Here is a 26126-nt window from a genome sequence, read left to right as displayed (position 1 = left end):
TCATTTATCGATGGTTCGGAAATTATTTTACGGAAATCCTTTATTACAAGATATACCCGGAAGGAATTCGGTGTTGCACAACGATGGGTTACATGACCTCACATTGAGACGCATTTGGTCGTTACCTGACATGAGCGTTGCTCAGGATGCCGGCAACAAGATGTGTTTTGTCTCGTTTGAAGCGGTTTTCTTTAAATCACGGATTATTCTCTCATGACACTGCGAAGAACTTGAGGTATGTACATAAAACTGCGTTATCTAGTTTCAGCTTGATCCGTCGTGTCGTCTGTTGTCACGCTGTGGACGGTTCAATGACAATTGCAATAAAAGTAAGAACTGCAATCAGCATTAATATCTAACATTGAAAACAGGTGAATCGGTTATGAGCCACGTTACCCCCGTCAGTATTAACTAGCAAATACCGACCTTTCTTTCAACCAGCATTGAGAAAGGGGGCTACCCACCTCATGATTTACGTACCATGGGATTATTGGTCTGCAGACTGTGAATCCATATCAAGCCTATGCACCTATATATATAGTTTCTAAAACATAAGTACTGCGTTCTAACAATCAGAGGCGAAATTTCATCATTTGCATTTTCAGTTGATTTAAGTCTCTCTCCTTATCAGAGGACTGAACCATGTGAGACCCCTCACTCTGACCAGTTCGGGTTGGGCCAGATCCACCAAACAGGAGGATGAAGAGAACAATGAGCCTATTAAGTTCTCCACCAGTAAGGCCAATCAGCATTCCTGGAAGGTTGAGCGCTCAATGGGCAGCCACTACCAGCGACCCATATGGAAGGTCCTCCCTATCAGTCTGTTCGGTATTGGCTTCTTGCTGTGGTGTGCGTTCCGAGAAGAGACGGACATTGACAAAATGCTAGAGAAAACTCTCTACGAACATTTACCAGGCTTCCTCTCAGATGAAGAGAAGTCCCAAGATGATCAAGACAATACCCCTGGGACTTAAAACTTTTTGTTTTTTTGCCTGATGTAAATGCAGTTTGTACAACAGAATATGGTTTGGCACCATCCGATGAAACAATGCTAAGTGTAATGCTAATGCCGTCCAGTGAGCTGCAATCCAGCAAGGTGTTTCCCCCCCTCCACAGGGTAGACTCGTGGTAGGGCACCAGATTATGCCTTTTAGGCTAATGCAGCGTTGGTGTCACTTTGACACATTGTGTGTCATAGTGGGGATAAGTTTTCATAAACGACTAACTTTTCCAAATTAGCAGACTGGACTGAAATGTTTTGGATCAAACCACGCCTCCTTGCTATATAAAGTAAACTGAAATGTACTTTCAATTTAAGCTTGATTTCTTTGCACCAGTCTTAATTTACACACCCCCCAGCACCTGCCCGTATCAATTAAATACATGATTTAGTCCTTATACGCATTTTAAGGCCATTAGTCTTAAATTAATCCCTGGCCACAAAACCGAAACAGGAATTTCAGTTAATGACAGAAATAAAAGTCTAAATTGAGGTAGTGGAGAGTTTATTTACAACATGAAACACAGACACCCTAAAATATGAACATGGTACATGGAACAGATAAATGCCTTTTCAAAACCTGAGAATGCTAAAGGAATGTTTTGCAAACAGGTCTCCTGCAAATCAACTTGTATTCTGAAACGATAAAATTACAAACAACTCAGAGGGGAGAAACGACAATAGAAAAGACTGATCAAAATCCCTGAACCTACTGATGATATTAATAGAAAGATAAAAAAAAGCACGCATGACCCCCCTCCCCAGCCAATCCCACCCACCCAGCTTCCCTCAAAAAATAAATTCAGAAAGAGAAAAAAAAATTGATAGTTTGGTTTATGCTCGTTCTCCTCTGATTCGCCGGGCAAGCTGGATGTCCTTGGGCATGATGGTCACCCTCTTGGCGTGGATGGCACACAGGTTGGTGTCTTCAAACAGGCCGACCAGATAAGCCTCACTAGCCTCCTGTACAACAAGAATTCAGAAAACATTTGATTCATAAATCTTGAGTTGATATTACTTCCTTTAGCACAATCACACCTATCAAAGTACTGGGCCTTTTGATTTAAGAATGCTTTTATGCAACAATGACTGACTAAAATGTAGATACTCTGGTGGGGGCATCAGTAATAAAGTTGTATTACAACATACAACACATTTGGGGGAAGACTCACAAATTCTACATACAGAGCACCTTCAAACATGCAATAGGTGCCATTTAATCACCTGCAGAGCACCAATGGCAGCACTCTGGAATCGGAGATCTGTCTTGAAGTCCTGGGCGATCTCCCTGACTAGACGCTGGAATGGCAGCTTCCTGATCAGCAGCTCAGTGGACTTCTGGTACCGACGAATCTCTCGCAAAGCCACAGTACCGGGCCTTTAACGATATACTGGATCAGTGATGCACTCAACTTTGAAACACCACAAGACAATCCAGGCAAATTCAATTCATTTTTAAAGTAATTAGCGAAACTGACTGGGGCTGCTTTAGGACAAGTTCTGACCCACAGAAAATGCTGAAACAGCTCTTCTGGACACGTTTGAAAGAAACGTTTCATCACAGTGACCTCTCCAGTCACTCACAATTTGCATACGAAACCGAGTTTTCGGTAGTTATGCCACTGTATTGTTTATAACGGTGAGGATATCTGCAGTCAGTTGAGACTAAAGACGTCAATTAGATGAGTCATGAAACATTTCTCTCAGTACAAGTGTCCAGATGAACCGATTCAACTTTCTTTAATTTTCTTACCTGGATTATTGAGCACACATAATGACAAGTTCTGACTGTTTTACTGTGCAAATGATGTGTGTAAATGGAAGGAAATGTCATCTTAATTGAGGGCAACACCTTTATGCATTTCAATAAATCCTCGGTGACACGCTCCGTACCTGTATCTGTGGGGTTTCTTCACTCCGCCGGTAGAGGGAGCGCTTTTCCTGGCAGCTTTGGTGGCGAGCTGCTTCCTGGGCGCCTTTCCTCCGGTGGATTTACGAGCAGTCTGCTTTGTACGAGCCATAGTTTTACCCTGAGGTCGGAGAACACGAATATCATACTGTTACACGGGCAGGGAAGCAATGTTTTCTTAAAAAGCACATCTATTCATATAGCCTTCTTATAAGAGAGCTTAAACCGCGTCCCTGATACCAACAACACACAGACAGACAGTACTGGTTGAAACCAAGCCGACATTACGCCGCAGGAGAAAAAAACATCAGTTTCATTTACGTCAGAGCCAAAACAGAGCTGGTGCTTTTTGTGAAGTCGAACATGGCGCCGGCTAGCCGGGTTCAGCTAGCTTTGTGCTAGCTAAAGACAGAATCGATCATTCAAATTCAGGAGTTACAATAATACAATGAAGAACTTAATTTTTAATTTAGTGTACTATGAGATGGGCTCTAGGACATGTAACGTTTGATATTAACTTTGCGGGCGCCTCGTGGCTGAGTTAGCTAAAAGCTAACTGGGTTTAAGCTATCCGCGCATTACGCGCGTTATTTTCAATAACGGCGCCGGACGCATTTAAACACTGCATCCGCGATTGAAACGTGACACAAAGTGTTTTAAGTGTGTCTCCGCAAAAATGTACGACTTATAAAGACTGTTGAGGAAAAGCGAAACTTACCTTGTTGTTTTCCTGGCGGACGCGCACACACTATCAGAGGTTGATGAAATTGTTTGCGCGAGGGAGACGCGTTCAGAGTATTTATAGATTTTGATACGCTCCGGCGAATAAGACCCGCCCACGAAGCGCTGTGATAGGTCGGCGTTAACCCTCACTCCACAATACGATTGGTCAATTCAAAAAATCGGGAAAAGTATTATGGAAACTAAAGACAGTTTTCAGTGTCCCGAATCATTAGAATCAGTTCATTAAAAAGATTTGTTCAAAAAAAACCAAATGTGTTCACCGAATTGTTCAGTGCCTGACTCTGTGTGTGTGTTTGTGTGTTTGTGTGTGTGTGTGTGTGTGTGTGTGTGTGTGTGTGTGTGTGTGTGTGTGTGTGTGTGTGTGAGAGAGAGAGAGAGAGAGAGAGAGAGAGAAAGAGAGAGAGAAATGAAACGAGAGAGAAACGACTGTAATGTGTGTGTGCGTGTATGGAAACATCAATGTAGATAATGTCATATATCTGCATTTCGGTCCAAGACTAATCACAGAAAGTTTAATCAGTTCATCTGGACACGACTTTTATCGGGGAGAAACTCAAAGAAGGTTGAGTAAATTCACCTGGGTTGATGGATTCGACCTTATTTGGTTTTCTTACTTGGATCATTGAGCATGCACAAAGACATATTGGGAGAAACGTTTCATTATTCAGCGAAACCACCCTTATAAACAGCACAGTTGCATATCGACCAGTTTCAGATGCAAATCACTTGGACCATTAACTGGTTACAATGACCATGTAACTAGTTACTGGTGTATGTAACTCCAGTTAATGGTGTCTTTATGCGTGCTCAATAATCCAGGTAAGATCACAGAAGGTTGAATCAGTTCATCTGGATACAACATTTATTGACCGATACGTTTCATTATTCATGTAAGTGACCTCTTCAGTCTAAACTGACTGCAGGCATCCCCACCCTTATAAACAATACATGTGTACTATTATTCACAGCCTCTGTGAATAGTAGTACACATGCACATGGTACACATTACCAGAGACTTACTATCAACTGAGGCAGCAAAGATATTCTTCCACTCAATAGTTGTTTCCCACGGTGGTGCAGTGTTTAGTGCGGTCACTTCACAGCAAGAAGGTTCTGGGTTCGAGCCCTGGGGTTGTCCAACCTTGGGGGTCATCCCGGGTCATCCTCTGTGTGGAGTTTGCATGTTCTCCCCATGTCTGCGTGTGTTTCCTCTGGGTGCTCCGGTTTCCTCCCACAGTCCAAAGACATGTATAGGTTAGGTGAATCGGCCTTACTAAGATGTCCCTAGGTGTGTGTGTGTGTGTGTGTAAGAGTAAAGGCCTATCTCCCGCCACATGATCTTGAAAGGGTAATTCATGCATTTATTACCTCTCGTTTGGATTATTATAACTCATTGTATGTTGGTGAAGCTCAGTTGTCGCTTCGTTGCCTGCAGCTTGTACAAAATGCAGCTGCTCGCCTTCTCACAGGAAAGAAAGGACGTGATCACATAACGCCTGTACTGGCCTCCCTTCCTTGGCTTCCTCTCTGTTTTGAAGAATATGAGGAGGAGGAGGATGCCAAGCAGCGTCCAGACGCCCCCGGAACAGTCCAGGACCCGAGCCACGCAACCACGTGTAGACAAAACAAACAAACAAACAAACAAACAAACAAACACATTAGTCACACGTCTGAGTGAGAGAAGGCTATAACATGAGAACAAAAGTTAAAAAAGAAAGAAAAGAAAAAAGACGATGAAACAGAAACTCGGCAGCCTCCTTGCAGACGTATAGTACCCTTCCTTTTATAGAATAACGGCGGTATTCCGAAAAATACCACAAACGCCCTCAGAGGGAATACAATTTCACCCTGATCCAGACAAAACCAAAGTGAAAATCCTTTGCAAGATGCATTATTTATATTTAAGTGTTGTATTAAATGACCGGAAATACCTACTTACTTTATGGGTGAGGGGTGTGTGTGGGTTCTGTCACGCCTGGCGGCCTGTCCAGGGTGTCTCCCCGCCTGCCGCCCAGTGACTGCCGGGACAGATAGGCTCCGGGATCCCCGCGACCCCGAGAGCAGGGTAAGCGGCTTGGGGAATGGATGAATGGGTTCTGTCATGCAATTTATTGTGCCAGCAGAAATCCAGCTGGGAAACTAAACATATTAAGAAAAATTACACTAAATTGGGGGAAAAAGGCACCATCTCTCGTTTTAAGGATTTTAAGGATTTCCTGCAGAGTTTACGTTTTTAAGCCAACCTGTCAGTATGTATTTGCTTGGGGTGGGGGTGGGGGGGGCAGGTCTGAATCTCCGGTTTGCCTGCTGCAGAATACAAACAACGGCCGCGGTGTATTTGCCGTAATGTGGACGTGATCGTTGCGAACGCACAAGCGGAACCAAGAGTACCGGGGAACTTTTGCTCATCGGAATTATTCCCGCGTTGCACTTGGTACGCGGTATACGCGGTAGGAGGTTCTCGTCAAGTTATCGCACTTCTTACTCGGTAAGGCAAAAAAGAAAAAAGGAAAAGAAAAAGTCAAGTAGTAAAAAGACTTTAAGTGCCAGTATTGCGTTTCTGACCTCTTGAAATGATCGTTTAGTTTGGTCTTAAAATTGTCAGCTGGAAGTCGTCAAAACAGAGTCGTTATGACCGAGCCACGGCTGCTGTTTATAGGTATACTGTAACTTAAAATGTCTGATAACTTGAACACTGCATGAAGATGAATATCCTGAAGAGCTTCTCTCTCTATCTCACACACATAAACACAAACCCGCTATTTTCATACACACACTCATGCACTCTGTCTCTCATACAGACTTTCTCATATTATGCACCCACACTCATACACGCTCTCTTATACTCTGTCTCTGTCTCATACCCGCTCTCTGTTGGTGCATGTGTTTGTGCATGTGTTTATCTCGTAACAGATATTGAACCCAAGTCAGGTCGGTTGAGCTCTGTTAAAGACACCCAGCAGAACCCAGAGAGAGCGGAGAAACGACTCTGGACATGCAGTGACAACGCCTTCAAATTCAACTTCTTCTCAGAGGACTCTCCAGTTCCGCAGCAGGAAACGGCTGCTTCGGACGGGAACTCGCCTCCTGCCAAAGCCACAGGACTGACGGCCTTCACAGGGCAGGGCTCTGAGTTTGCCTTCAACTTCCAAATCCCTCCTGTCCCACCTGAAGGCATGAACTCAGAGACAACAGCCATCCAAACAGTCTCTCCCCCAGACTCCCAAAGTTCTGCCAAAAAACAAAAGCCTTCCGATGCAGGGATTGATAGCCCACTGTCGGAGTCAGCAGTGTCATCCAAAGCCAAGAAAAAGAAGAAATCTGGAAAGAAGAAGGTTCCAGATAGTGCCGGAGCGCAACAGAACTCGGCCGAGGGGAATCGGGGAGATGAAGGCATGGTGCTGGTGAGTGCCACAACCATTCTTCTGAGTGTGATCACTGTCATAGTGACTTTGAAGTGCTGTGATATTATACTAAGTGCTCCTGTCTGTAATAGACTGCAGAACAGCAGCTGGAACGAGAGCTGGACTGGTGCATGGAGCAGCTGGAACTGGGAATGAGGACCCAAAAGGGGACACCAAAACAGAGTGAGTATAAACAGCGATGAATTCACTGTCAACAATGAGCAAGGATGAACAGCCCCCCCAAATAAACACCCCATACCCAGATTTTGTAGTTCTAATAACTAGAAAGTCCATTTGCAGGAGAATATGTGTATTCTAGCTGAACATGTTAGTGAGGTGGTTGCTAAATAATGTAACAGCTACAATTGTCTTAATAAGTTCAGAAAATTGCATCTCTTTACTGTAATGCAGCCTTTAAAACCAGGAAACAAACACTTATGACACTTATAACACTTAACAAACTTAACAAACATACTTAAAACACTTATGTCATATCACAAATATTACGATATCCAAAATCCCAGATGAGATCTGGTTTTATAATACGATATCGATATAATATCAATATATTGCCCAGCCCTACTTTTTCCTATCCATCTCTTCTGCTCTCTCAAAGCCAGGGTCATAAAGAAAAATGATCACAAGAATTTAAATTTTTGTTCTTCAGTTTCAAAAATGGATTTGTCTACCCTTTGACAACAAGCAAATAATATTTAAACGTAATTATTGGGTGTCCTGGTAGCATAGCAGTCTATTCCGTTGCCTACCAACATCGGGATCGGGATCGCCGGTTTGAATCCCCATGTTATGTTTGTTGTTGTCGCATGTGTTACGTTGTTGTTTTACGTTGCCTTTGTCAGGCATCCCTACAGACACAATTGGCTGTGTCTGCAGGTGGGAAGCCAGATGTGGGTATGCGTCCTGGTCGCTGCACTAGCACCTCCTCTGGTCGGTCAGGGCGCCAGTTCAGGGGGGAGGGGGAACTGGGGGGAATAGCATGATCCTCCCACTTGCTACGTCCCCCTGGCAAAGCTCCTCACTGTCGGGTGAAAAGAAGCAGCTGGCGACTCCACATGTATCGGAAGAAGCATGTGGTAGTCTGCAGCCCTCCCTGGATCAGCAGAGGGGGTGGAGCAGGGACCGGGAAGGCTCAGGAGAGTGGGGTAATTGGCCAGATACAATTGGGGAGAAAAGGGGGGGGGGTGTATCTCCTTGCCTGATAATACATACTTTAATCTGATCCACAGAGGAGGAAGCATCTCGTGCACTTAAGACTCTGCGTAGCTCCAAAGCCCCTTTAGCCAAGAAGAGGCAGGTGATGAGAGCTATGACCGGAGACTACAGGAAGAAAATGGAGGAGGAGAAGGGGAAGCAGTTGAAACTTACTCAGACCGGTGAGTGGTGCGAGCAGAGATCCAGTGGAAGACTCAACAGTAGAGAACAGTGAATATGGATTAAAGAATGAAAGGTTCAGTGTGTGATGTTCATGCTTTCTTGCAGCATAATGACTAGTGAGTAACAGCAGGGATTGCTAAGTGGTAGTAATTGGAATGACTTAAGCGACCGTGACCTGAGAACTTTATTCTGATGAGTTATAAATTGTTTTCATTTTCACATTTCACCTGTAAAACTGGTCTTATATCTCATTCTAACTGGCATTTAAAATGGCACTAAAGGTCTTAAGTTGTACTCAGGGAAATTGGCAGACACTTCGTAACTGTCCTTTCTCTTTCAGCAATGACATCTGCTCAGATCAAGGTTGTACCAGACTCCTCCAAGAAATCTGTTTTCCACCGGAGAGCTGGGACAAAGACTCAGGCTGCTGACCCCGAAGATGGGAGCAAGACACAGACTTTGCAAACTCAAGCCTCAACTTCAAACTCAAGTACAGAGAAGCAGGAGGAGACACCCCATTTTGTCTTTACTCCTTCAAATGAGGAGTTCTGCTTCAACTTCCTCTGATCTGTTCCTCAGTCCTGAGCCGAGTCTGTTCTCACTCGCCAGGCTGTCTGGGTTCAGCAGTGCCTCAAGACTCGTTTGTGTAAAATTGCAGTCGAGGTGACCTCACCGCTTAAAAGTCAAGAAGGAGTGAGTGAATAAGGAATGACACAATCGGACAACTACACTGCCAAGGTCTCCAACGAAATGCAATACTAAAGAATGCAGAAATGCATTCTGCGGGCTTTTGAATATTTACTTGCATTATTTGGTCTGCCTTAAATTACCTGAAATTATAGCATCCAGTGAATTCTTCCCATAAAGTTCTCTTTATTTCTAAATAACTTCAATAAATCTACTGAACATATCAGTTCTGTGTCAACTTGTCTGTATTATATGCTTGTGGTAGTTAGTCCTCTTCCGGTGATGTTATTCCGACAAGCTGTTTGCGAAAAAAGTCCAAAAGTTGTTTGTTGCTCTAAACAAAGATCTACTTCATGTAAACGCCCCAAAGGTGCAGAGTAGATGCCAATAAATGACTTTTCTGTTAAAGTAAGTAGCCACTACTTACTTTCTGGATCGTGTTGCCCATCCCTGCATCATTATATGCCGCTTTAGGTCTCTCCACACTACCTCTTATGTAACTACCCCGTAAGTGAACAGTATACAGAGGCATACAAAAAGCTCTGCACAGTGAGGCTTTGATATCAATGGTGCTCATAGGAAATTTATCAACTTGTGTCTGGCCATACACTTTGCAACATTATCTATGGATATCTCTGTCATTAGTTAGATCTTATGTGACCAAGATATTTAATCTTATTACACACCTTAGGAGCACTATTACCCAGATAAAAATCAGGAAAAGCTAATTTTCTATCCTCTTTACATTCTACAGTCATAATATTGCTGTTTTTGACATTGTATTGGATGTCAAATCCAATGCCTTCAGGATGCTGTGCAGCAAAACAATTAAATTATCCATCCATCCATTATCCACACTGCTTATCCTGCTCTCAGGGTCGCGGGGATGCTGGAGCCTATCCCAGCAGTCATTGGGCGGCAGGCAGAGAGACACCCTGGACAGGGCACCAGGCCATCACAGGGCCGACACCCACATTCACACCTGGGGACAATTTAGTGTGGCCGATTCACCTGACCTACATGTCTTTGGACTTTGGGAGGAAACCGGAGCACCCGGAGGACACGGGGAGAACGTGCAAACAACTTTGCTGATTTTCTGAGAAAGAAATAGTGAAGCCACAGATAACAGCCTTAGCGGTCTCCCAGAGTAAATTAGGAGAAACACCTGGAGGGTCATTCTCAGTAATAAAATGATTGTAAGATACTGTCTAAAATTTGGGTTTGTAAGAATGTGATTTGGAAACTGTAACTGCCCCCCTGAGACGATGGACATTTCTGGACATGACCAAAAACACCTGTGAGTGATCACTAATAATAATATTGCCAATCGAATAGGAAAGAACCCTCTGGAGGGCATATTTAGGAGTAAAAAAAAAAAAGAAAGAAGAAAAATCAATTCTAGAGGACGAATTGTGAACCTTTGAATGAAATGCATACTGCCAGTCAGTGGGGTGGAGAGTCCTCCATCATGTGTCAGTTAAATGGATATCATGGCAGCAGCCTAACAGAAGGACCGTCCGCCACATTAACTATATGGTTTTACTAGATCTACCCAGGCGTGGATTTAAACAACAGCTGAAGCCACCAGCTACTACAGAGGACTCGACAATCCACCCAGAAAACAAAGAAAACTCCTTAGTGTGAAAACCTGAGGAGCCAATGGGGGTGGGTGGGGGGCATAGACATTTAGATAGGAGACAGTCAGGCCAAGTCAGTTTTATTTGTACAGCCCAATATCACAAATTATAATTTTGCTTCAAGGGGCTTTACAGCACCACAGCATCCTGAGTGTCCCCTTCATCGCAACACAGCAGGTGTCAGCCTTAACTTCCGGCTCTGTGCGAGGTCATCATCTATCAGCTAGAACGGCTCCTCCTCTGCTAAATGGAGGAGGGATAATACAGCTGCCCATCCATTCTCTATTACGTTTTGAGTGCTCGCTTGCATTCAAATGAGTCTCCTGGATCAGTGCTATCTGTGCCGTCTCCTTTTTTAAATAGTTAAGATGTTAGTTTGTTTGTTTGTTTTGGGGGGGGGTGCGTTTAATAGGGCCCTGAATCCCGTGGACGTTCCAAGAACAGTTTAATTGACGTACTAGCGGTCCCTTTCGAGGAGGGTGCAGGGACAACCCGAGCCCAATTGAAGGAGACACACAAAACAAAAAAAAGTTTACAGGTTTGACAACTGTGAGAACGGACAGTACCCGGTTCTTGTAAGTTTTGATCCCGATGCGGCTCGACCGTTGTATTGCACCCTGGTTTTAGGTTTCACTACTTTTAGGGTTTGTTCTGACAGTTTGACGTGTTCGAATAAGTTAAAATTCGTTCCTGACAATGGTGGAAGAAGTTATCCTAGTCAACGTTGTTTTGCTTCGCTAAGCTAGCTAGCTGGAGCAATCTGAAGCAGCCACGCTGGTGTGTAGAAGCCCACCGGGTTCTGCCTGTTAGTTATCGAGAGATAATCGTATTTGATTCACTCAGTTTCGTTAATGAACGTGTAAGTCTTTTAAAGACTCCCGGTGGAGTATTTAGCCACTAAAGTGTCCAAATTTCATACAAAGTGGTCTTAGCTGCAGTCTGTCGTGGGTCTGGCCAATAATTTAGTATCATATTTGATTGTCTTTCACTGGTGGTGTCTTGGGATGAAAGTCTGATAGTCATATTGATAAACGGCTTTGCTGTCTAAATTGATAATGACGAGAATGTGTTAACATCAAATATTCACAAAAATAAGGTCTGAAACATATGAGGGGTCTTGGTTTGATTTTAACTTAATATTACCAAACAGTTCAATGTGATGAACTTCAGTAGGATTAAATATGCTAGTTTTACACATGTATGCAGATATTGTGATATAAATCGATGTGATTATCATGATACTGTTTTCCATTTTGCCCAGCTCTAGTCATGGTACAACTTTACTCTAAACTCATAGAGCTTGGTGAACAGTTGGTCTCCAATATGAAGACAGATAAATAGAAGTATTAGACAGAAGATATTTAAATATTAGTAATTCCTGTGTCCATCCCTGTGGAAAGACAAACAGAAGGCAGGATGTCCGAACTGAGTGATGAGGCCAGTGAATCAGAGCAGTTTGGCTCCAGCCTCTCCCTGTGGCTTGGTGACACTGTGGTCCGACCTGAAGAGCTCAATGTTTCCCTGGACCTCCACACCGCCTGCTCCATAGGCCAGTATGACGTTGTGGCCGAGTGCATCAAAAAGTGAGTATTTCATTTGGTGGATGTTTTTATCTAAAGTGATTTGATTATGACAGGCCAGCGGCCTCACTTTCAAGGATGAGAATATGCACATGCTTGATAGGGAGGAACGCTAGTTTGAACGGAGAGTCAAAGAGGCCATCTATGTAAAGGGAACGACCATCTCTGAACTGAAGTGGGGGGCTAAGAGTACGTCTGTCGCCATCTTACAACGCTGTGATTGCAGCTATTCCCCAATCCTCTGTGAATAGTACATGTGGCCATTGTAACTCTAATTATTGGTCACAACATTTGCATATGAAACTGATCGCTGGTTTCGGTTGTTATGCAACTGTGCTTTTTATAAGGTTATAAGAAACAGGCAGTGCTTCAATAACTATCTGGTGTTATTAAAAAAAAATTACTGGGTTCCTTTAGAGATCTTTTACATACTCTACAACTATTAAACTGAAATAACACCACGCACTCTGTACAGTTTAAATAATATAATTTGCCAGAATGTTTTTTTTTGTAGATTCTTGATAGCAATAGTTGAGAGAGCGATAGACAGGAAAGGCAGGGGAGAGAGAAGGGGTGAAATGCAGCAAAGGGCCCAGGCTGGTTTCGAACTCAGGCCTCTGCAGTAAGGACTCAGCCCTTATGTGGTACGCGCTCTACCAAGTGAGCCACCAGGGCGTCCCCATAATGTTTTTTTTTTGACATGATATAAAAGAGAGGGAAAAAAAAAAACCCCAACGCAAAATGCGATTCATCAACAAACAGACCATTTGAGTCCTATGTCTGTGTCTAATGTGGTAAATGAAGAAAACTCAGGCCTGGTCAAAAAAATAAAAATAAAATAAAATCCAGAAAGCCCACAAAGCCTAACTCCACCAGGTATATTCCTTAAAAAGCTTGTGAAAAAGAGAAACAAAAAAGAACGCTCTCACCCGATTAGTGACAAATTAGATGACTCGTAAATCAGGTATGAGTCCTCCATCCGTTGATTATTGAGCATGTATCAAGACAATTTGGCAATGAGTTTATTATTCTTTAGGAATGAATGAGCGTAGTATCTTGGGGTGTTGTTCACGAGTGAGGGTAGGATGGAGCGGGAGATTGACAGGCGGATTGGTGCAGCATCAGCAGTAATGCGGACGTTGTACCGGACTGTTGTGGCGAAGAAGGAGCTGAGCCGGGAGGCAAAGCTCTCAATTTACCATTCAATCTTCGTTCCAATCCTCACCTATGGTCATGAGCTTTGGGTAGTGACCAAAAGGGTGAGATCGCGGATACAAGCGGCTGAAATGAGTTTCCTCCGTACGGTGTCTGGGCTCAGACTTAGAGATAGGGTGAGGAGCTCGGACATCCGGAGGGAGCTTGGAGTAGAGCCCCTGCTCCTTCGTGTTGAAAGGAGCCAGTTGAGGTGGTTCGGGCATCTGATTAGGATGCCTCCTGGGCGCCCTCCTTTGAAGGTTTGCTGGGCACGGCCAACTGGGCGGAGACCCCGGGGTAGACCCAGAACTCGCTGGAGGGAGTACATGTCCAATCTGGCTTGGGAACGCCTTGGGATCCCCCAGGAGGAGCTGGAGGGCGTTGCTGGGGAGAGGGACATCTGGAGTGCCCAACTTAGCTTGCTGCCACCGCCACCTGACCCTAGAGAAGCGGCTGATGATGAATGAATGAATGAGCTTAGTATAATGTTGCCAATGACACATGGGTCAGACCTCACTATGCTAGTATTGATCAAACCTTTAACAGTGGTAACGGTAAAGACCCACTTTAACAAGGAAATGTATTGTCATAGTGCTTTGATTGCTGTTTGTCATCGTTGATTAGGCGAGAGGTGAACCTGGATGGGAAGAACATCGGGGGCTGGACTCCCCTGATGTATGCATCTTACATTGGTCACGACAACATCGCTAATCTCCTATTGGAGGCTGGGGTGAATGTGAATGCCACCACCGCCAAAGGCCTCACCCCCCTCATGCTGGCTGCCAGCTGTGGCAATGAAAGCATTGCCTACTTTCTGCTGCAGGTACAAGTGGACCAATATTTCAGGAGCAACTGGCAGTGAAATTATGATCATAAAAATACATCCTATTTGTAACTAAACGTTCATCAAAGCAAATAAGAGTGTGACTTAAAACACAGCTACAAGCATGTAAAACACAGCAGGCAAAAACTAGGCAGAAAATGCATTGCATGGTTTTATGCCTGGTTTGAAAGAATTTGTCCGATAGACAGCCTTCTCAGAAAGTCTACTTTCAGCTCTACTGATGTTGCAGTAGACTTGAAGTTTAACATTTTGTCAAAATAAATAAAAATGTTGTTGATTGTCCTGTTTTCCTCTAAAAGCAAGGAGCTGAGTTGGAGTTGAAGGATTGCCGGGGCTGGACATCCCTCCTCCACTGCACCAGCACAGGCCATCAGCAGATGGTCAAGTTCCTGTTGGACAACAATGCTAATGCAAATGTCAAGTGAGCACCTGTATGCCCCTTAAAATAACGATGGCAGCTGTGTTAGCAAGACCACAGTTCAGAGGAACAGGTTATTGGTCGTAAGGTGACTGGTTCAAATGTTATTGGTCGTAAGGTGGCTGGTTCAAATCCGAGACTAGCTGCACAACTCTGATTTTGGAAAAGTGAAGGTTGACTTAAAGCTAAGGTGGCCCTAGATGAAGTGGCAAGGCCCTTCATCTCAGTGAAGATTAGAAGCGTCAGAATTGCTCCAGGCGCACATAAACAGAAAACTTTTACTTTGTGCCTTTATTCATTTTATTCTCTTTTTATTGCGTTGGCTCGCTAGTATATGAGAATAGATTTAAGAAGAACTCAGAGGCGTGCACTCTAAAGACTGAAATGATTGGAACCACTATCAATAAATATGCATTTTCATAACGCCTTGGCTATTATTCTCCTCAATGCCCTTTGAGGCATTAGCCGAAATGTGTACACCTCTTAACAACGCTGGCCTCTGGGTTCTTCTGAAGTCTAAACTGAGCTGCTCCCATTATGAGAGAGAAGCAGGACATTTCTGAAAATGCCACTTTCTCTTCTTAAACAAAAGTTTGAAAAAAGTTACAGTTCATTTAGGATGTTAAGTTTCTCCTGTTTTTTTTTTTTTTTTCTCTGCAGGGAGCCGGTGTCTGGCTTCACTCCTCTGATGGAGGCAGCAGCCTCTGGACATGAAATCATTGTTCAGTATCTGCTGGACCATGTGAGTGGCTCACATCATAGTTGAATGTGTCAAAATTTTCAAAAACTTGCGGTTTTCTATGCCTGGTGCTTTCTTTTGCTCTCTGCTATACTGACTGTGTTTATTTAATGCTTCTATCAAATTTCTCTTATCTTCTGTATTGTAATGCACGCTGGTACAAATTGTCTCTGTGATTTAAAGAAAGCCTCTTTTACTACTTTTGTTCCTCTCCTCCTCCTCCTTCTTCTCAATATTAATGTTTCTCCACTGCCAGAGGGTGAAGATAGATGAGAGGAATGCTAAAGGAGAAACAGCCCGAGCTCTCGCCATGACGTTTGGCTACACCAAGATTGCCAGCCTCATAGACTCACGCTCTCCTAAGGTCAAACCAGGTATGACCACACGTCTCTCAAAACAAAAAATTAGAAATGTTTACCTTCTACTTTGATTGATTTCTACTCATTTTCTATTTTCTCATGGCTGCATCTTCTCGTCTTCTGCTGCAAAAAAAACTTTCCAAAGGTAGATTATTAAAGTTTCATCTAATTTCATCGCATATGAAATGAAACACTAGAATGTGTTTTTTTGCTTAAGGTTGGGGACACACTAGAAGATGTTTGGAATGATTTTAGGCCCAGTTTGCTTCCCTGACAATTGTGGGGGTGATCTCGATTAGAGGCTGCTTGCAACCCATTGTGGGTCCAGGTTACCCTGCAATGCAAAATGTTGACATGTTCACTCATCTTAAACCACAAGATGTACTGACAAACCAGTCAAAGCTGCCACTTTTGGTCTCAAACTTATTCTTGGACATCTACTAATGTCTTCTCTCCCCACACAAACGCAGAACACTTTGAAGACCTGAGCTCCTCTGAGGACTCAGACAGCGCCCCCTCCAGGCTGAGGCCAAGCCGGAGCCGAACCAAAGGGCCCAGCATCCATGATGGACCCCAGGCCATTGCCAAGTTCAGAGTAGGCGGAACCGCCACCAAACCCTGCGGTAGAGTTTCAGAAGAGTCTGTCTGTCTCTCTCTCACAGTCTCTTTCACTAACATCCAAGTACACTTGTTAAAACTACAAAAGAAGCCTCGGATTCAGGTCAGGGAATCCAAGCTTGAAGATGAGATGATTGGCAGTTTCATTACTTGGTCCTGCCTTCTCAACCTGCTTCCTGTGTAGTGAATGTCTTCTCTCTGTTAAGCTATATTTTGTGATTTTTTTTCTCCCTCATTTGTACATCCAGCCCCTATTTACACTTTGGGAATTTATCCACAGTGAATTTCCACCTGTCATCAAAGTCGTATCTCCAGAAGGCATATAGATTCCTAGTTGCATGCCCCCAGTGCTTTCTCATGCATCATGTCAAATCGTCTTCCTGAAAGAAGCCTCTACTGTTTATCTATCTGGGAGGAGTGAACAGACAATATAAAGGGAAAGAATAACATTTATACTAGCAGACCATTTTAAACCAACACCAGAGGGGAGGAGTGGACAGACAATATAAAGGGAAAGAATAACATTTATACTGGCAGACCGTCTTAAACCAACACCCAAGGCTGTCTGAGCAATTAGGAACAGTTCATCCCTATTGAGGATAAGGTGCATATACATCCTGGCTTTTATGCAAACCAGCAATACTAGAACGCTAGCCAGTCATTCAAGATGCATTTAATGCCAAGTGTAAATGGGTCTTGACAACTGCCCACATGGTTTTAAAGCTTAAATAGTACGGGTGACAGGTGAGGACAAAACAGTGAACTTAAAGAGGTTTATCTTCTGTGGAGTAGGTTACTGATGAAACATCACCATTTGCTAATGTGTGCAAGAGAAGGCATTTTGTTTTGTGTACTTTTTTGGCATTATCAAGTCGTTTCTGGCTTCTGCCATTGGTGTGGATTTGAAAAGACTGTCAAGGATCAGCAGGAAGTTGGCATACCGGCGGTGTTGTCTGGATATGATCAACGTTGGCTTTTTCCCTCACCATAGAGCGGGCCGCTGTTCCGCCAGGGTACATGACATTCCGCGACGTCGGGGAACCAAGTGCTGGGATCTGTTACCGGGATGTCACCTCACCCATCAACGAGCTGGATGGGCAGAGCAACAGCAGCAGAGGTAATTATTCAGATTATCTAACTAAAATGGAAGGAATCGCTGTCTTTCTGTACGTATGTCTGTCCTGCGATTTTCTTGAATAGCTGTTCATCCAGTCGATTTCACACTTGGCGGGTGTATTGCGGAGGACCCAAGGAAATGCAGTGTTGAGTGTGAAGTTGTTTGGATGAGTGGTTGTCGAGAAAATTGAAGGACAGACATACATACAGAGACATTCTTCCTGTGGCAACCAGACAAACAGCGCCACTCTGCCATTACAACTCACATTGAGGTCGGAGGGGTGATTACACGCGAATGAGCACTGCACAAGTTAGAAATAATCCAGATTAATGAAGTAGTTGTTAGTCTTGATGATTTGGCTAATTATCCATCCAGCTATCCATCATCTATACCTGCTTAATCCATTACAGGGTCAGGGGTGCTGGAGTTGTCAGTGAAATAAAACGTTTCCGTGGTAACTGAAAAATTAACGGCACGGTGGTGCAGTGGTTAGCGCAGTTGCCTCACAGCAAGTAGGTCCTGGGTTCGAGCCCTGGGGTAGTCCAACCTTGGGGGTTGTCTTCTGTGGGGAGTTTGCATGTTCTCCCATTGTCTGTGTGGGTTTCCTGCAGGTGCTCCGGTTTCCTCCCACAGTCCAAAGACATGAATCGGCATACTAAATTGTCCCTAGGTGTGTATGTGTGTGTGTGTCGGACCTGTGATGGTCTGGCAGCCTGTCCAGGGTGTCCCCCCAGTGACTGCTGGGATAAGCTGCAGCATCCCCGCGACCCAGAGTAAGGATAAGCGGTTTGGATAATGAATCGATGAATGAAAAATTAACCAGTGATATTTCAAAAGGATCATACAAGAGTAATCATCCTGCTTTAGAGCAAAATAGTATGGAGGACTTAACTGCTAGTCCATCAGTTGTACCACCGACTGAGTGCCAATAAGCCATCCTGTGTGACTCCTGTGTGTGACTTCCTCTGTGTGTCCCCCCCCTCCCAGAGGAGAGTCCATTCTTTGATAATGACATGCCCACCATGAGGAGCAGCAGCAGCAGTAGCGAGTGTCTGCCCCGTGTGGTCGCTCTCAGTTGGGAAGATTCTCTGGAGAGCAATGAGGTATATACACACGCATACACTTCATTTTGCAATAAAAATATGACATCACAGAACATAGACTTTGAGACCACCAGCACCATTAACACCTTTTTTTCACTGGAAAGAGCTTAAGACACATGTGGGTTTTTAAAACGGATGCAACACAAACCAAAAGCCCACTGGAACACTGATGACATCTGAATGCATACTAACATTCAAATATTTACCTTATTTAAGATGGTTTCTTATAACCGTAGTCTAAATAGGACCTTAGACGGAGTAAGCACATTTCAGTTAAATGTGAAGTATTCCAACATTAGTCTGCTTATTCAAAGGCTGTTTAGACATGTAAACACCTACAGCAAACTGCTGCTCTCAAAGTTTTCATGACAGTTTTCATCACTTCCCGCCATCTGATGAGTGATGATAGCTGCTGGAAGGCACTCATCTGGTGTTGGTGAAATTATCGTTTACATAGTGAAACACGAAAGAATTCTCAGTATTTTTGAGGCAAGCCTGAAACGCTAATGTTTAATATTTTGACTCAAATGGATGCAGCTGCAACAGAAGTTCTGTATGTGGCGTTGGGGACTTTAACGATGAGCTGCGGAAGGGGCGTTCAATGATCATCGTTATTCCTACTATGCATTATTGCGCGTAAATTAAAATTTTCAAGTTTTTACTACACATTGCTTTTAATAGCTTAATCTTACCATCATTTTAAATAGAATAAGGATCTTAACTGAAATACTGAGCACAAGTACACAGTCACTGACAGAACCAATGTGTGTTCATCTGCCAGGACTCTGACCAGTCCAAGAAGAGTAGCTCTCGCCGAGTAAACAAGAGCCATCACTCTAAAGGTAAAATACGTCATACCAATAACCACACTGTGCAGTCCAGCGGCACTGGGAACTGTGGGATGCGCCCTCCTGTTGTTCCACCCCCGTCCTACACCGGTCCCAAGGTATGTCTGTGTACGTTATACCGTAATATGCCCTGTAATAAGTTGTGGTTATACCTCTGTTTTTCTCTATGTTCTGTGCTGTCTTGAGTCCCTGGCCTGAACTTTGACCTTTGTCCTGCCAAAGGATTTGGCAGAGTTCCTAGAGCAGATTGGCTTTTCCAAGTACCTCCCCCTGCTGGAAGAGCAAGACATCGACCTGAGGATATTTCTGACCCTCACCGAGAATGATCTTAAAGAAGTGGGGATCACGTAAGAGGTTTTCTGATTCCAATCTCATGTTTAGCTCTGGTACAAGCGCAAACACTGGAGACACCGATTCTCATCAGTCTCCTTTTCTTTCCCTCGAATGTTTACGACAGCGTTATCCTGCCTGCAAATTATTCTTTACTCACCTTAAACCCGCTAAACGTAATACACCTGATATCCAGCGCAGAACTGGATGCCCTTCCATTTCTTCGCTGCCCTTATTTTTTCACATTGTAAAGTCTAAACATGTTGTGGTGCTGCAGGCTGTTTGGACCCAAGCGTAAGATGACCTCTGCCATCGCCAGGTGGCACAGCAGTGCCCGGCCACCCAGCGACGCCCTGGAGCAGGCCTATGCCGACCAACTGGAGGCCGAGATGCAGGAGATGGCTATCCAGCTACACAAGGTGCCTGCCGAGCTCAGCCCAGATCTGACCGCCATGAAAACAGCTTGCATCAGGCAGTCCCCAAAATGTTGTCACTTTGAAGGCCTCCATGTAGATAGGTCTGGCCTTAAACCACCACTTAGAAATAAGTTCAGAATATTTGCCCAGTAGGTTTTCAAAGACAGGAGATTTCCGAGAGGTGTTGCTCACAGACCTCACACAAAAATTTAAGTCTTATTAGAATAAGTAATTAATCGTCCGGGTAGTGTGGCGGTCTATTCCGTTGCCTACCAACACGGGGATCGCCGGATTGGATCCTCGTGTTACCTCTGGCTTGGTCAGGCATCCCTGCACGGCAAACTGTGTCTGGATGTGGGTATGTGTCCTGGTCGCTGCGCTAGCACCTCCTCTGGTCAGTCGGAGCGCCTGTTTGGGGGGGGGGGGACTGGGGGGAATAGCGTGATCCTCCCACGCACTACATCCCCCTGGTGAAACTCCTCACTACTAGGTGAAAAGAAGCGGCTGGCGACTCCACATGTATCGGAGGAGACGTGGTAGTCTGCAGCCCTCCCCGGATCGGCAGAGTGGGTGGAGCAGCAACCGGGATGGCCTGGAAGAGTAGGGTAATTGGCCGGATACAATTGGAGAGAAAAAGGGGTGAAAAGAAGTGAAGCTGGGGTTTTTAATAAATATGATTTAGTACAGAATGGTGTACATAGTACCTATACTGTACATAATCAGGTAAAACCATGTAACAATAAACCAGACCAGTGAGTGCTCACACAGAAGATCAGTTCAAAGAACAAGCTAATGAATTAACCCATATCATGGCCCAATGTGCTAACCTGTCAGTGGTTATAGAGGACATCAGGTTATATCATCATTAACCCAGGGGTCCATCTCACAAGCAGCATTGTTTAACAAATTACATTTCTTTCATCATACAATATTTGGGGGGGGGGTTAGTTAAACTAGCTATTTCACATTACTTTGACCCAACACAACCATGCCTGGGACCTATAGAGGCTCTGGACCCTTATTTTGGAAACTGCTGCTTTAACTCTACTCAGTTCTCACCATTTTGTACCCTCATCATACTGACTTTCATCCTTCCACCTCCCATAGAGGTGTGAGGAGGTGGAGAGCTTGCAGGGTCAGGTGTCCCAGGAGAGGGAGTTGCGTACGGTGATGGAGGGATGTCTCATGGAAGACAAGATGGCGTGGAGGAGGGTCCATACCGAACTGGTGGAGTCCCACCGGCTGTCCCAAGAGATGAGCGCCAACCTCGAGAAGGCTCGCACCTGTCGGGTGGAGCTGTTCTCCTTGCTGGGCGCTGGCGAAGGGGAGGACAAGAGGAGAGATGACACCGGAGGTGAAGGTGGGTGGAGGAGCACAGGGTGAGGTTATAAACACAGGGATCAAATGATCTGCTTTTTGTTTATTTCAAGTGGAAAAACTGCAGCTTCAACCATGTTTTTTGTGCCTACATGAAAAAACAAGTAGTGTGATGTGCATTTTATGTCCCTATGAACTCAATAACAGTTCTTAAAGAAAAATCACAAACGGCAACAGAATTGGCCGATGGCAAGTAACAGTACCAGGGTATCTACTGGTACTTTTGTTGTGTTCACTTTGGTAGTGGTTGTTGTAAACAGACCACTTTTCATTCATTGTAATTGGTTGGCTCACCAAAAAAGTAACTGATGTCATCTAACTATTTTTAGGTCTGGAGAGCGCTCTGCTCCGACAAACAGGCGTAGCACTTTTTCCTAAATACCCACTTTCTGACCAGGGACGTGCACAGACATTTTGAGGGGCTGTTGCTCTAACCTGTAAAAAAGGGCACCCCCCCCCCACACACACACACCCCAATTTTAGGTGTCACTCATCAGCATGTACCTGAATGGTGAAAAATCAATTTTAAATTTGTATCTTTTTTTTTTTAATTTTTAAAGATTAATGAAATTTAAAAAAAACTGCACAGTTAGTGTAAGTTAACACATTATTGCAAATGTAGTTTCTTGTAAACTAGTTCAAGCAGCAATGATTTCTGCATCTCGAGCTGCCATCCATCAGTATGATTGTAACGTGGGTGCCTGTATGGCGATCACACCGTTTCAACATGGCACACTGGTCCTTCATTTGATTCCTTCCAACAGACAGCAGAAGCTATGTAAAGAATTCAAACTTTTAGGAAACACTTTTGAAACCACAAAAAAAGTGAAAACTCCAATATTTAAACTTCAAACAAACTCATTGAACTCAGATGATTGTAAAGTAAAAATTTAAAAGTAGATTTTCCAAATTCGAGTCATTGGAAATTTAATATACTTAACTGTATCATCCAAAACCAAGTATTTGATTGTACTCATGTCTCATTGAGTGAACACCACAGAATGTCAGGGTTACAATAATAAACACTTCTGTCCATGAAATTTCCAGAGACAATAATATAAAGACAGTGCCAGGCAAAATGCTATCATTCTGGGTGTCTGGGTGGCATGGCAGTCTATTCCTTTGCCTACCAACACGGGGCTCGCCAGTTTGAATCCCCGTGTTACCTCTGGCTTGGTTGGGCGTCCCTACAGACACAATTGGATGTGTCTGCGGGTTGGAAGCCGGATGTGGGTATGTGTCTTGGTCGCTGCACTAGCGCCTCCTCTGGTCGGTCGGGGCGCCTGTTCGGGGGGGAGGGGGAACTGGGGGGAATAGAGTGATCCTCCCACTCGCTACGTCACCCTGGTGAAACTCCTCACTGTCAGGTGAAAAGAAGTGGCTGGTGACACCACATGTATCAGAGGAGGCATGTGGTAGTCTGCAGCCCTCCCCGGATCGGCAGAGGCCAAGTACAATTGTACGTTTGTGGCCCTATAAAAACCTCCCTCGGCCTACACAACTATGAACCATTTCATATTTCAAATGACTGTGTGTCCTCCTTAAAGTTTCACAACTGAAATCAGCCTTGTAAAAAATATTTGGTTCTTCTATAAGCAGCACGGTGGTGCAGTAGTTAGCGTGGTCGCCTCACAGCAAGAAGGTCCTGGGTTCGAACCTCGGGGTCGTCCACCTTGGGGGTCATCCCATGGGTTTCCACCGGGGGCTCCGATTTCCTCCCACAGTCCAGAGACATGTAGGTCAGGTGAATTGGCCGTACTAAAATGTCACTAGGTGTGAATGTGTTGAGCCTGTGATGGCCTGGCGGCCTGTCGAGGGTGTCTCCCCGCCTGCCACCCGATGACTGCTGGGATGGGCTCCAGCATCCCCGCGACCCTACAAAGAATAAACGGCTTGGATAATGAATGGATGGATGGTTCTTCTATATGAACAAGAGCATAGCTACAATTGTAGGTAATGGCAGCCAAGAAGCTATCCTTCAGGAACATATTGCTATTTGAACAAAGCATACATCAAGTTCGCTTTGTGTAAAATAATACAGTGTAAAAGCTTACAGATGACAACAGCTGACTCAGCTAATAAACCCCATGTCTCCATTTCTTCATTCTGGCTCTCATTCAAAACACAACACAATACAAAATAATTTCCCAAACTTCAGAAGACTTGTCTGGAGCCCTCACATAGCGTCACCAACACCACGCTTGGGTGCTACAGTATCACATGACAGGGGCATAGAGCATCGCTTTGTGTCTCTTTTCTTTTCTTTCTTTTTTTTTTTTTTTTTTACGGCTCTCCGCCCCATCTCTGTGTCCCACAGAGGCCTGCTTATCAAATAGTAATTCAAGTTTGGATGATGTGGTGATTTACTTTGGTCTAACTCCAGCAGTTATGGGCTACTCGTACATATGGAGCCACAACAGCAAAGATAAAACTTTTTTTTTTCCTCCAGAGGGGCAGCTGGGCAAAAAATGGCAAATGGACTGTTGCTTGGACAACTTTAGCCTGGCCTTGTGCATGTCCTTGTTTCTGACTGTAATCACCCCCCGATAGCATCGGAAGATGAGGAAAATGGAATAGTGTGAAGGAAGCCTAATAATAATCCTAACAATTGGATGGTAGCCATATTCAGGCCGAGTGTCCAGTATTCATAGAGCAGCAGCTGTGATATAAAGCCTTCGTCTGACCTTTCAGCAAGACCTGTGATGCTACAAACAGCGATTTCTGCTCAATATCCTCATTTATTTGCTCGGCACGTAGGGCTGTTATCATTGATTTCTTTCCAAATGTGTCAAAAAGGTAACAGAAATTTACTTTAAAGGAATGCACACTGTGCGAGTACATCACTGTCTTGTCCAGTAAAATTCTTCTCCGAGTGAAGTTAGCTGTGGAAAACGTCCATTTGAAGCCAGATTATTGAGTAGAAATATAGTTTTTTTTTCTTCTCCTAACCGCACAAATGTTTCATCAATCAAACCATCTTCTTCGTCTGGATTCGTGAAGATATTTTGTGTGTGTTGAAACTCAGCTGTAATGTGCAGTAAACACAGAGCACTGTTTCTTACCTTTCCTCTTCTACCTGGTACAGGTAAGGATGGTTTGGAGCCCAGCCATGTGTCAGAGCTGATGAAGAAGCTGGACTGCTATGAGGAAGAACTAGGTGAGAACGTTTAGACAGACCAATGGTTAGCTCTCCTCCTGGAGGTGTGTGTGTGTTTGTGTATCCGCCTTACCTCTGTGTCTGTTTTTTGGTGCCAGCGGGGACCCTGCAGACAGTCCTCCAGAACCTGCGGCGATTGAGCCTTCCAGAGAAGCTCACAGACAGCTGGGAACGACCTTGACCTTCACAGGTGAAACCCTACTACCAAACCTACGACGTCACTGGACAGATTCCACAGCTAGTCACCTGCTATACTACTACTACTACTACTACTACTAAATACAATTCCTGGTGAAAATTCAGAGGCTAGCTACCCACATTTTCAAATAGCCTACAAATAATTATACTAATAATACTACTGAGATCAGCCTCATCACATGCTGTAGAAGTCTGTGTACCTGCATAGATTATAAAAGGTTTTCTTTTTTCTTTTTCTTTTTTTAATTCTCAAGTGGGTTACTGTTATGTAACTTAGTCTATGCAGTCATTAGAAATAGTTTTTTAAAGAAGTAAAACTAGCTGTTTTTCTCTGTAACTGGAAATTATGGAGCTTAAAGTATAAGAACTAAAAAGAAAGTATAAGAATTCAAATCATTACACCCCTTAACAATCACCATTACCATCGTCTTCTGTTCTCTGAACAGGGGCTCATGACAATACTGACGGAGGGTGAGCAACCACCCTGAACACACTCAACAGGACTGGAAATGGCTGGCAAAGAGGGCAGCGCTGCCCAACCAGAGAGGCCTGCAGACCGAGCCAGTCGGCCAGCGAACTAGCCCCCACTTCAGCTTCTCTGCTGCGGGACACGGATGAGGGCAGATGATGGCTGCTGTCAGGGGAATGACAAGCTGGCAGGAAGGGTTCTGACCCGGGCCTACCTATGCTGGTGTGTGTCGGACCGCCAATGCATTACAGACAATGGGAGACTGAAGAGAATCGGAGGCAACTGCGCCTCCTGAGGTTATTTCTCCCAGAAGAACCCAAACGTTTCTGCCCTCAGTAAGTGTTTATACCTATGAATGAACTGTTGTGTAAGTTATTGATTATTGTGGTTATGCCTTATGCTGCCTTTCATGCAGCTTAATTTTAGTTAGTGAGGTCTCTTTATTTTGATTTCATTTGGTTTAGTTTGAAGTCCTCCCCCTGGTGGTAGGGAGGGTAATTATTGAACAGGAAGGTCTTTTATTTTTAAAAGAGCAAGTGCTTTAATTCGAAGAAAGTTGAATCAGTTCATCGGGACACAATAT

The 26126-nt window shown here is 44.2% G+C and overlaps 4 protein-coding genes across 4 annotated transcripts; 3 read left to right on the top strand and 1 right to left on the bottom strand.

The window, feature by feature from the left end:
• Positions 1 to 68: 68 nt before the first annotated feature.
• LOC130127418 (ubiquinol-cytochrome-c reductase complex assembly factor 4) lies at positions 69 to 1408 on the top strand. Its single transcript, XM_056297050.1, has 2 exons — positions 69 to 235; positions 632 to 1408. Exons 1-2 carry the CDS (start codon positions 147 to 149, stop codon positions 972 to 974), a joined length of 432 nt encoding a protein of 143 aa, XP_056153025.1. The 5' UTR covers positions 69 to 146; the 3' UTR covers positions 975 to 1408.
• An 80-nt stretch (positions 1409 to 1488) lies between these two features.
• h3f3d (H3 histone, family 3D) lies at positions 1489 to 3690 on the bottom strand. The gene is made up of 4 exons (XM_056297051.1): positions 3628 to 3690; positions 2894 to 3030; positions 2225 to 2378; positions 1489 to 1963 (listed from the first exon to the last, which is right to left on the bottom strand). Exons 2-4 carry the CDS (start codon positions 3019 to 3021, stop codon positions 1835 to 1837), a joined length of 411 nt encoding a protein of 136 aa, XP_056153026.1. The 5' UTR covers positions 3022 to 3030; positions 3628 to 3690; the 3' UTR covers positions 1489 to 1834.
• Positions 3691 to 6158: 2468 nt separating this feature from the next.
• c17h8orf33 (chromosome 17 C8orf33 homolog) lies at positions 6159 to 9353 on the top strand. Its single transcript, XM_056297586.1, has 5 exons — positions 6159 to 6312; positions 6567 to 7057; positions 7150 to 7240; positions 8305 to 8451; positions 8793 to 9353. The coding sequence occupies exons 1-5, from the start codon at positions 6285 to 6287 to the stop codon at positions 9017 to 9019; spliced, it is 984 nt and encodes a 327-aa protein (XP_056153561.1). The 5' UTR covers positions 6159 to 6284; the 3' UTR covers positions 9020 to 9353.
• A 1962-nt stretch (positions 9354 to 11315) lies between these two features.
• anks3 (ankyrin repeat and sterile alpha motif domain containing 3) lies at positions 11316 to 25863 on the top strand. Its single transcript, XM_056297514.1, has 16 exons — positions 11316 to 11351; positions 12177 to 12359; positions 14175 to 14373; positions 14694 to 14815; positions 15473 to 15554; positions 15808 to 15925; positions 16381 to 16533; positions 17520 to 17645; positions 18633 to 18748; positions 19530 to 19694; positions 19819 to 19943; positions 20204 to 20345; positions 21450 to 21702; positions 24805 to 24876; positions 24975 to 25066; positions 25521 to 25863. Exons 2-15 carry the CDS (start codon positions 12193 to 12195, stop codon positions 25055 to 25057), a joined length of 1923 nt encoding a protein of 640 aa, XP_056153489.1. The 5' UTR covers positions 11316 to 11351; positions 12177 to 12192; the 3' UTR covers positions 25058 to 25066; positions 25521 to 25863.
• Positions 25864 to 26126: the final 263 nt, after the last annotated feature.

This window comes from Lampris incognitus, chromosome 17, assembly GCF_029633865.1.
Source record: "Lampris incognitus isolate fLamInc1 chromosome 17, fLamInc1.hap2, whole genome shotgun sequence".
Taxonomy (NCBI): domain Eukaryota; kingdom Metazoa; phylum Chordata; class Actinopteri; order Lampriformes; family Lampridae; genus Lampris; species Lampris incognitus.
This window is presented reverse-complemented; position numbering and strand designations above follow the sequence as displayed.

Coding starts and splice junctions, on each gene's coding strand:
- LOC130127418 (XM_056297050.1), top strand. CDS start 147: ATGCCGGCAACAAGATGTGTTTTGTCTCGTTTGAAGCGGTTTTCTTTA. Junction 236..631: donor GACACTGCGAAGAACTTGAG/GTATGTACATAA, acceptor TCTCCTTATCAG/AGGACTGAACCATGTGAGAC.
- h3f3d (XM_056297051.1), bottom strand. CDS start 3,021: ATGGCTCGTACAAAGCAGACTGCTCGTAAATCCACCGGAGGAAAGGCG. Junction 2,379..2,893: donor AAGAAACCCCACAGATACAG/GTACGGAGCGTG, acceptor ATATCGTTAAAG/GCCCGGTACTGTGGCTTTGC. Junction 1,964..2,224: donor CTGCCATTGGTGCTCTGCAG/GTGATTAAATGG, acceptor CTTGTTGTACAG/GAGGCTAGTGAGGCTTATCT.
- c17h8orf33 (XM_056297586.1), top strand. CDS start 6,285: ATGACCGAGCCACGGCTGCTGTTTATAG. Junction 6,313..6,566: donor GCCACGGCTGCTGTTTATAG/GTATACTGTAAC, acceptor ATCTCGTAACAG/ATATTGAACCCAAGTCAGGT. Junction 7,058..7,149: donor GAGATGAAGGCATGGTGCTG/GTGAGTGCCACA, acceptor TGTCTGTAATAG/ACTGCAGAACAGCAGCTGGA.
- anks3 (XM_056297514.1), top strand. CDS start 12,193: ATGTCCGAACTGAGTGATGAGGCCAGTGAATCAGAGCAGTTTGGCTCC. Junction 15,555..15,807: donor TTCAGTATCTGCTGGACCAT/GTGAGTGGCTCA, acceptor CTCCACTGCCAG/AGGGTGAAGATAGATGAGAG. Junction 18,749..19,529: donor ATTCTCTGGAGAGCAATGAG/GTATATACACAC, acceptor TTCATCTGCCAG/GACTCTGACCAGTCCAAGAA.